Raw genomic sequence first — 10984 nt, 5'->3', positions numbered from 1 at the left:
TTAATTTTCCATAACATATACTATAAAAAATTAATCAGATGCTTTTATAAAGATTTATTCACAAATATATTGGAGACAATTTAAGTATTCAAAATTAGGACTGGTTAAATAAATTACAATAGAGCTGTGCTGGTTTAAAAGGATGTATGCCCCCTAGAAAAGCCATGTTTTAATCAAAATCCCATTTCATCAAGGTAGAATAATCCCTGTTCAATACTGTGTGTTTGAAACTGTAATCAGATCATCTCCCTGGATGAGGTGATTTAGTCAAGAGTGGTTGTTAAACTGTATTAGGTGAAGACATGTCTCCACCCATTTGGGTGGGCCTTGATTGGTTTATTGGAGTCCTTTAAAAGAGAAAGCATTTTGGAGAATGGGGGATTCAGAGAGAGCAGAGCAGAACAACATAGCCACAAGAAGCAGAGTCGACTAGCCAGTGACCTTTGGAGATGAAGAAGGAAAATGCCTCCTGGGGCGCTTCATGAAACCAGTAGCCAGGAGAGAAAACTAGAAGATGACGCCGTGTTCGCCATGTGCCCTTCCAGATGTGATAGGAATGCTGACTGTGCTCACCATGTGCCTTCTGACTAGAGAGAGAAACTCTGAACTTCATTGGCCTTCTTGAACCAAGGTATCTTTCCCTGGATGCCGTAGATTGGACATTTCTATAGACTTGTTTTAATTGGGACATTTTCTCGGCCTTAGAACTGTAAACTAGCAACTCACTAAATTCCCCTTTTAAAAGCCATTCCATTTCTGGTATATTGCATTCCGTCAGCTAGCAAACTAGAACAAGAGCCAAATGATCAAATGTTATAAGTTTTTAAGAATTATGTGTGTGGTATGATCTAAAATACATAGGAAAAAATTCATATGATAAAATACTAAGTGAAAAAAATGTAGAATATACTATATATACATTACATATATATAATGTATATATATATATGAAATATGTGTATAGAGAATGATCTCAGCTATGCCAAGAAAAATACTGGAAGGAAATATACAAAAATTTTGGCAACGGTTGCCACTAGAATAGTACAAACTAAAATAATCTTAAAACTCTGCTTATCTTTCTTCTATATTTAAAAATGTTTTAATAAGTGTGTATGATGTTGACATCAGAAGTAAAAACTAATAAAGGCAGAAAATTTGAAATGTTAGTATTCTCCCATAATCTATCATTTCCTTTTGGAAAATCATAAAACTGTGGGTTCTTATAAACATCCATTCCAACAATGTCATAGTTGAGGAAACTGAGACCTGAAAGCATTAAGTTTACTTCTCAGTATAACAAAGTTCAATAGTGAGTGATCCACTATTAAACTTCTTTTTACAGAAGTTTTAAAACATTTTTATTCAATGAAACATATAGTTTAGAAACTCCCCAGATTGAACTCAAAAGTATAAGAACTTATAAAGTACCAAAGAGACTGAAGGATGGGAAAGGAGACTCGAACAAATGCAGAAATAAATATTCTTGAGTGGGAAGTCTTTGTGTGGTAAAACTACCAATTCTCCTCAAACTCATCTATAAATGCAATGCAGTTCCAATTATAATCTCAGCTTTTTGGAGGGGAGGTTACTGAAAAACTTGATAATGTTTTTATAGCAGAATAACAGTGTGAGTAGCAAAGCAAGATGATTTCTTTTTGAAAAAAAAAAAGCAAAACCAAGAACAATGAAGGGTGCTTAATTCACCAGGTATCAACATATGATAAAGCATTCGTGCAGATATAGACAAGTTCTGTGATGGACCAGAATAGAGTATAGAAAATGAACCATTGAGATTTGAGAATTTAACATATCTCAAAGTTGACATTTTTGTGAAAGGCAATATAGCGTATCGGTTAAAAACACAGACTTTAGAATTGAAGAGACATGTTTGAATTTCATCTCTGACATTGACCAATTCTGAAGACCTGGGCAGGGTGAATGCTAGGTGGTAATGGTGGATATGGTGAAGATGGTGGTAGTCATGTTTTTTTTAATGATGAATGAAGTCTATATGTCACAGACTGGGCAGGGAGTCCCCAAGACCATGCCCAGATTCAATGATTCACTGGAAGGACTCAGCATATAGTCACACTCACAGCTATGATTTATTACAATGAAAGGATGCAAAGAAAAAAATTAGCATAGGGAAAGCATGGGTGAAGTCTCGAAGAAACCAGGCACAGGCTTTTAAGTAAGTGTCCTCTCCCAGTGGAATCACACAGGACACCCTTAGCTTCTCAGCCACAAATTATGACAGCACATGTGTATGTCTACCAGGAATGCTCCATAGAGACTTAGTGCCCAAGGTTTTCATTGAGATTGGCCACCTAGTCACCCTCTGCCTAGCAGGTATGAAATTCCAGACTCCCAGAAGGAAAGCAGATGCTCAGCCTAAATCGCATTGCTTGTACAGTTAAGGCACAGGAAGTTGCAGCACACTTACCAGTTCTACAAAGGCAGGTGTCCTCCTGAAATTCAAGTTCCCAGAGGCTAGTCAAGGCACCACTTTATAAGCAGAACTTTCTAAGGATAGTAGACTCTGGTATTACATGAACTCTTTTCTCCATACACCCCTGTGGGTGCAATTTGAGTTTTGCAAATTTCTGTTATACCCGTTCTTTCTACCGATTTCCCCCTCATGGCAGTGTATTGTAATGCAAGAGAGTAAGAATAATTGCATCATGGAAATAACCTTAAATCAACTCAAAATAACTTTTAAGTAAATTCACATAACTTCTGTACTTTTGCATCAGTAACAAATTACTTAAGCATCTCACAACCTCTACTATAATTAAGATTTACTGATTCACTGTTTCTTGCCCTCTGTTTCTTTCACTTATAAAAAGAATTATGTTTTGGGGGGAAATAAGTCAACAATAGAAATGTTTTTTTAATTATGTTTTTTGAGACAATAAATATATTTCCAGTAAATATAATAAAATGATTTTGTTATCCCACAACTATAATCTTAATCTCCCTCTTTTTTTTAATATCATGAAAATTGTACATGATCAGACATCCTAAATTAGATGGAACACCTTGATTTTCAAAGACTTGCTCGCCCTGACAACGTGGTTGCTCAAACCTCTCCTTGGTGATAGAGACTTTGCTTGATGGAGGCCATGTGTTTTTTTTCTTTTACATTTCCTCCACCGTCCATGCTTTTTGCTCTTTTAACACTCCCCTTTCTCCTTATTTTCCTAATTTGCTCTCTCCTTGCTCAGTGAAAATCTCATTTACCATGACACTACAGTGCTTATTTTTTCTACATCCCCACTTTACAGAGGAATTTTACACCTTTCAAACTCCCAAAGTTGAGTTTCCTCTTTCTGTGTCCACCCACCTTTCCTAGGGTGACTCATAGCCTCTCACCCCCAATCCCATTATCCCATTATCTGAAGTCTATAAAGGGCCAATGGTCCTTTCATGAAGACTGCAGTAAACCTAACGCCTGTTGGATTGACTTATTACAAGAGTTTCTCACAGATTACTCTCTGGAGGCGGTGGCCAGAAGACACATGGGCAGAGGAACGTTGTGAGAGCCAGTTGTGAAACCAACCCAGCAGAGAAGGTCCAACACATGTTTCCCTGTGCCTTACCATGTGACAGAGGAACCCAGATGCCATTAGCCATTCTTCAGGGAAGGGGCAGATGCATCGTTGGATGGGAACTTTTGATTAGGCTGTTTCCATGGAGATGTGATCTTGACCATTCAAGTTCGTCCTCCAGAGCAACTACTAAATAACCAGAAACAGTACAGAACAGCTCCTGGAGCCACGACAGAGATCGGACACACAGCGTACCCAAGTCTGGACCCGCTGGACCGGCTACAAGTCTCTGCAACAGTGAGTTCCCCAAGCCGTGGCGGCCGGTGGCCGGCGCCCCTCCCTCACAGGTGGCTTCCCGGACCAGCTGCGAGTCTCAGAACAGCGAGTTCCCCAAACCGCGGCGGACAGGGGCCGGCACCCCTCCCCCACAGGCGGCTTCCCGGACTGGCTGCGAGTCTCCAGACCAGCTGCAAGTCTCAGAAGAGCAAGTTCCCCAAGCCACAGCAGCCGGCAGCCGGCGCCCCTCCCCCACAGGCAGCTTCCCGGAGGGAAAGGAAGGAATCTCCAACAGTAGCAGGGACTGAGTCCAACCAAACACCAATAGTGGCATTAATAAACAAATTCTGACTACTAAAAATAGGCCCCCAGCTCAGGCGAAACTGATCAAGGCGGAAGTCGCCTATTGGGCTAACTGAAAAAGAGGAAAGGGGATGAAACAGAGCCTTCTGCGGCTGTTTCTACAGAGGCTTGGTTGCCTCTGGACTCAGCGCCGGGATTTCACAGGCTGCAATTGTCCCTAATGCAGAAACAGGCTGCTTTCAGGGCTCTCTACCACCTGAAATTCCCGATGGGAGGGGTGAAACACAACTCAGGTGGAATCCGTCTCTCAAGGAATTCAGATCCCAGGGCTTCGCAATTTGAAGCCATTAAAACCAGCCTACAACCTTTCCTCTGTCTCCACCACGTCCCCAGCAGGGAGAGCCTTCCAAAGTTAAAGGAGCCACAACATATTTTGCTGGCAGGACCCACAGACAGACAAGCGCCACATACTGGGCAGGATAAGAAAAATAGAGCCCAGAGATTTCACAGGAAAGTCTTTCAACCTGCTGGGTCTCACACTCAGGGAAAACTGATGCAGGTGATTCCTTCCCCCAGAAAGGAGGCCAGCTTAGTCCGGGAAAACCTGGCTAGAGTCTGTAATACCTATGTAGACCCTCCTAAGGGTAGGAAGGGAAAAGGCAGCTTACAAGCAGGACAAGAAACAAGAAAATAAGAACTGAAAATTTACCCTCTGTTAAACAAAACTTAAGCTAGAGGCCCAGAAAAAGCTGAACTGAAGGTCAATGAACAGATAGACAAGAAACTCATCTAGCAAGAAAACCCTAGGTAAGATAAGTGAAAGCAATCTCCAGAATAAACTAATTAAGGTAATTAAATGTCCAGACGCCAGCAAAAAATGACAAATCACACCAGGAAAATTGAAGATATGGCCCAGTCAAAGGAACAAACCAATAGTTCAAATGAGATACAGGAGCGGAGACAAATAATTCTGAATATATGAACAGAAATGGAAAACCTCTTCAAAAACCAAATCAATAAATTGAGGGAGGACATGAAGAAGGCAAGGAATGAACAAAAAGAGGAAATGGAAAGTCTGAAAAAACAAATCACAGAACTTGTGGGAATGAAAGATACAGTAGAAGAGATGAAAAAAACAATGGAAACCTACAGTGGTAGATTTCAAGAGACAGAGGTTAGAATTAGTGAACTGGAGGATGGAACATCTGAAATCCAAAAAGAAACAGAAACTATAGGGAAAAGAATAGAAAAATTTGAGCAGGGACTCAGGGAATTGAATGATAATATGAAGCGCACAAATATATGTGTTGTGGGTGTCCCGGAAGGAGAAGAGAAGGGAAAAGGAGGAGAAAAACTAATGGAAGAAATAATCACTGAAAATTTCCCAACTCTTATGAAAGACCTAAAATTACAGATCCAAGAAGAACAGCGCACCCCAAAGAGAATAGATTCAAATAGGCGTTCTCCAAGACACTTACTAGTTAGAATTTCAGAGGTCAAAGAGAAAGAGAGGATCTTGAAAGCAGCAAGAGAAAAGCAATCCATCACACACAAAGGAAACCCAATAAGACTATGTGTAGATTTCTCAGCAGAAACCATGGAGGCAAGAAGACAGTAGGATGATATATTTAAATTACTAAAAGAGAAAAACTGCCAACTAAGAATTCTATACCAAGCAAAATTGTCCTTCAAAAATGAGGGAGAAATTAAAACATTTTCAGACAAAAAGTCACTGAGAGAATTTGTGACCAAGAGACCAGCTCTTCAAGAAATACTAAAGGGAGCATGAGAGACAGAAATGAAAAGATGAGAGAGGTGTGGAGAAGAGTGTAGAAAGAAGGAAAATTAGATATGATATATATAATACAAAAGGCAAAATGGTAGAGGAAAGTATTACCCAAACAGTAATAACACTAAATGTTAATGGACTGAATTCCCCAATCAAAAGACATAGACTGGCAGAATGGATTAAAAAACAGGATCCTTCTATATGCTGTCTACAGGAAACACATCTTAGACCCAAAGATAAACATAGGTTGAAAGTGAAAGGTTGGGAAAAGATATTTCATGCAAATGACAACCAGAAAAGAGCAGGAGTAGCTATACTAATATCCAACAAATTAGACTTCAAATGTAAAACAGTTAAAAGAGACAAAGAAGGACACTATATACTAATAAAAGGAACAATTCAACAAGAAGACATAACTATCATAAATATTTATGCACCGAACCAGAATGCCCCAAAATATATTAGGAATACACTGTAAATATTGAAAAGGAAAATAGACACATCTACCATAATAGTTGGAGACTTCACTTCCCCACTCTCATCAATGGACAGAACATCTAGACAGAGGATCAATAAAGAAACAGAGAATTTTAATATTACAATAAATGAGCTAGACTTAACAGACATTTATAGGACATTACACTCCACAACAGCAGGATACACCATTTTCTCAAGTGCTCATGGATCATTCTCAAAGATAGACCATATGCTGGGTCACAAAGCAAGTCTCAACAGATTTAAAAAGATTTAAATCATACACAACACTTTCTCAGATCATAAAGGAATGAAGTTGGAAATCAGTAATAGGCAGAGTGCCAGAAAATTCACAAATACGTGGAGGCTCAACAACACACTCTTAAACAACAAGTGGGTCAAGGAAGAAATTACAAGAGAAATTAGTAAATATCTCGAGGTGAATGAAAATGAAAACACAACATATCAAAACCTATGGGACCCAGCAAAGGCAGTGCCAAGAGGGAAATTTACTGCCCTAAATGCCTATATCAAAAAAAGAAGAAAGGGCAAAAATTCAGGAATTAACTGTCCACTTGGAAGAACTGGAGAAAGAACAGCAAACTAATGCCAAAGCAAGCAAAAGGAAAGAAATAACAAAGATTAGAGCAGAAATAAATGAAATTGAGAACATGAAAACAATAGAGAAAATCAATAAGACCAGAAATTGGTTCTATGAGAAAATCAACAAGATTGATGGGCCCTTAGCAAGATTGACAAAAAGAAGAATAAAGAGGATGCAAATAAATAAGATCAGAAATGGAAGAGGAGACATAATCACTGACCTCACAGAAATAAAGGAGGTAATAACAGGATACTATGAACAACTATATGCTAATAAATTCAACAATGTAGATGAAATGGACAAGTTCTTAGAAAGGCATGAACAACCAACTTTGACTCAAGAAGAAATAGATGACCTCAACAAACCAATCACAAGTAAAGAAATTGAATCAGTCATTCAAAAGCTTCCCAAAAAGAAAAGTCCAGGACCAGACGGCTTCACATGTGAATTCTACCAAACATTCCAGAAAGAATTACTACCAACTCTGCTCAAACTCTTCAAAAAAATTGAAGTGGAGGGAAAGCTACCTAATTCATTCTATGAAGCCAACATCACCCTCATACCAAAACCAGGCAAAGATATTACAAAAAAAGAAAACTACAGACCAATCTCTCTAATGAATATAGATACAAAAATCTTCAACAAAATTCTAGCAAATCGAATCCAGCAACACAATAAAAGAATTATACATCATGACCAAGTAGGATTCATCCCAGGTATGCAAGAATGGTTCAACATAACAAAATCAATTACTGTAATACACCATATCAACAAATCAAAGCTGAAAAATCACATGATCATCTCAATTGATGCAGAGAAGGCATTTGACAAGATTCAACATCCTTTCCTGTTGAAAACACTTCAAAGGATAGGAATACAAGGGAACTTCCTTAAAATGATAGAGAGAATATATGAAAACCCACAGCTAATATCATCCTCAGTGGGGAAAAATTGAAAACTTTCCCCCTAATATCAGGAACAAGACAAAGATGTCCACTTTCACCACTGTTATTCAACATCATGTTGGAAGTTCTAGCCAGAGCAATTAGACAAGAAAAAGAAATACAAGGCATCAAAATTGGAAAAGAAGAAGTAAAACTCTCATTGTTTGCAGATGATATGATACTATACGTTGAAAACCCTGAAAAATTCACAGCAAAACTACTAGAGCTAATAAACGAATACAGCAAAGTAGCAGGTTACAAGATCAACATTCAAAAATCTGTAGTGTTTCTATACACTAGTAATGAACAAGCTGAGGGGGAAATCAAGAAACGAATTCCATTTACAATTGCAACTAAAAGAATAAAATACTTAGGAATAAATTTAACTAAAGAGACAAAAGACCTATACAAAGAAAACTACAAAAAACTGTTAAAAGAAATCACAGAAGACCTAAATAGATGGAAGGGCATACCGTGTTCATGGATTGAAGACTAAACATAGTTAAGATGTCAATTCTACCAAAATTGATTTACAGATTCAATGCAATACCAATCAAAATCCCAACAACTTATTTTTCGGAAATAGAAAAACCAATAAGCAAATTTATCTGGAAGGGCAGGGTGCCCCAAATTGCTGAAAGTATCTTGAGGGAAAAAAACGAAGCTGGAGGTCTCACGCTGCCTGACTTTAAGGCATATTATGAAGCCACAGTGGTCAAAACAGCATGGTACTGGCATAAAGATAGATATATTGACCAATGGAATCAAATAGAGTGCTCAGATATAGACCCTCTCATCTATGGACATTTGATCTTTGATAAGGCAATCAAGCCAACTCATTTGGGACAGAACAGTTTCTTCAATAAATGGTGCCTAGAGAACTCGATATCCATATGCAAAAGACTGAAAGAGGACCCGTATCTCACGCCCTGTACAAAAGCTAACTCAAAATGGATCAAAGATCTAAACATTAGGTCTAAGACCATAAAACAGTTAGAGGAAAATGTAGGGAGATATCTTATGAAACTTACAATTGGAGGTGGTTTTATGGACCTTAAACCTAAAGCAAGAGCACTGAAGAAAGAAAGAAAGAAATGGGAGCTCCTCAAAATTAAACACTTTTGTGCATCAAAGAACTTCATCAAGAAAGTAGAAAGACAGCCTACACAGTGGGAGACAATATTTGGAAACGACATATCAGATAAAGGTCTAGTATCCAGAATGTATAAAGAGATTGTTCAACTCAACAACAGAAAGACAGCCAATCCAATTGCAAAATGGGAAAAGACTTGAACAGACACTTCTCAGAAGAGGAAATACAAATGGCCCAAAGGCACATAAAGAGATGCTCAACGTCCCTGGCCATTAGAGAAATGCAAATCAAACCACAATGAGATATCCTGTCACACCCACCAGAATGGCCATTATCAACAAAACAGAAAAATGACAAGTGCTTGAGAGGATGTGGAGAAAGAGGCACACTTATCCACTGTTGGTGGGAATGTCAAAGGGTGCAACCACTGTGGAAGGCAGTTTGGCAGTTCCTCAAAAAGCTGAATATAGAATTGCCATATGACCCAGCAATACCATTGCTAGGTATCTACTCAGAGGACTTAAGGGCAAAGACACAAACGGACATTTGCACACCTATGTTTATACCAGCATTATTTACAATTGCGAAGAGATGGAAACAGCCAAAATGTCCATAAACAGATGAGTGGCTAAACAAACTGTGGTATATACATATGATGGAATATTATGCAACTCTAAGACAGAATAAACTTATGAAGCATGTAATAACATGGATGGACCTAGAGAACATTATGCTGAGTGAGACTAGCCAAAAACTAAAGGACAAATACTGTATGGTCTCACTGATATGAACCGACATTAGTGAATAAACTTGGAATATGTCATTGGTAACAGAGACCATCAGGAGATAGAAATAGGGTAAGATAATGGGTAATTTGAGCTGAAGGGATACAGACTGTGCAACAGGACTGGATACAAAAACTCAGAAATGGACAGCACAATACTACCTAATTGTAATGTAATTATGTTAAAACATTGAATGAAGCTGCATGTGAGGTATAGTTTTTTTTTTCTCTCTATTATCGTTTTACTTCTTTTTCTGTTGTCTTTTTATTTCTTTTTCTAAATCGATGCAAATGTACTAAGAAATGATGAATATGGAACTATGTGATGATATTAAGAATTATTGATTGTATATGTAGAATGGAATGATTTCTAAATGTTTTGTTAGTTATTTTTTTTTAATTAATAAAAAAAAAAGGGTTTCTCACAAAGAACATAATTGAACACATGCCAGAAAATTTTCCATAGAGTGGATTCTGTAGACACATTAGCCCTTATTTTCAAGAAGGTGAAAAATAGTCTAGAGATTGGAAATATTTTTCTGATTTAGATAGGCTTTTTCCCTATCAGATCAGGCGTGATCTGATCTTTTAACCTTACAATTAATTATTTTTATTACTAAAAATTAATTATATTATTATTATTTAAATATATTTAAAAATTAAATATATTTAAATGAAAATATCCTTTATTTTATAGATTTCCAGGCCATGGGGCTGAAGAAAGGGATGTTTTTCAACCCAGACCCTTATCTAAAGATTTCCATTCAACCTGGGAAGCACAGCATCTTCCCTGCCCTACCTCACCACGGACAGGAAAGGAGGTCCAAGATCATAGGCAACACGGTCAACCCCATCTGGCAGGCTGAGGTGAGTGTGGTAGGTGTGAAAAGTAGCCTAGGAAACAAAGCCAAATGACGGTCAATGAACCAGCCCATGCATTCATCCTTCTACTCAAAGAGTGCCAGATTCCTCTGCCAAACCCATGACTCTCTAGGTCTCAAAAGGGAGCCTTCTCTCTGGGTGGCAACTCCTAGGAATCTTGATCAAGTCCCTCATGCCAACTACCAGGAACTCTTCATTGTAGCTACTCAGTAGCCATAATGATAGGCTCTTCAACTGAAGCTGAAACGAGCCTCCAAGGGGTACAGCCTTATCTCTGTCCCTTGTGT

The 10984-nt window shown here is 38.2% G+C and overlaps 1 protein-coding gene across 2 annotated transcripts in view; it reads left to right on the top strand.

Moving 5' to 3' along the window:
- The window catches only part of HECW1 (HECT, C2 and WW domain containing E3 ubiquitin protein ligase 1), a 257016-nt gene that overhangs the window by 100972 nt on the left and 145060 nt on the right, over nt 1-10984 (top strand). For both annotated transcript variants that reach the window (XM_077119360.1, XM_077119358.1), the window contains exon 5: nt 10513-10682. In XM_077119360.1, coding sequence (XP_076975475.1) covers nt 10513-10682 — 170 coding nt within the window. The remainder of the gene's footprint in view (nt 1-10512; nt 10683-10984) is intronic.

Source organism: Tamandua tetradactyla, chromosome 1 (assembly GCF_023851605.1).
Source record: "Tamandua tetradactyla isolate mTamTet1 chromosome 1, mTamTet1.pri, whole genome shotgun sequence".
Lineage (NCBI taxonomy): Eukaryota > Metazoa > Chordata > Mammalia > Pilosa > Myrmecophagidae > Tamandua > Tamandua tetradactyla.
Note: the sequence above shows the minus strand (reverse complement) of the source record. Positions and strands in the feature narration are given on the sequence as shown.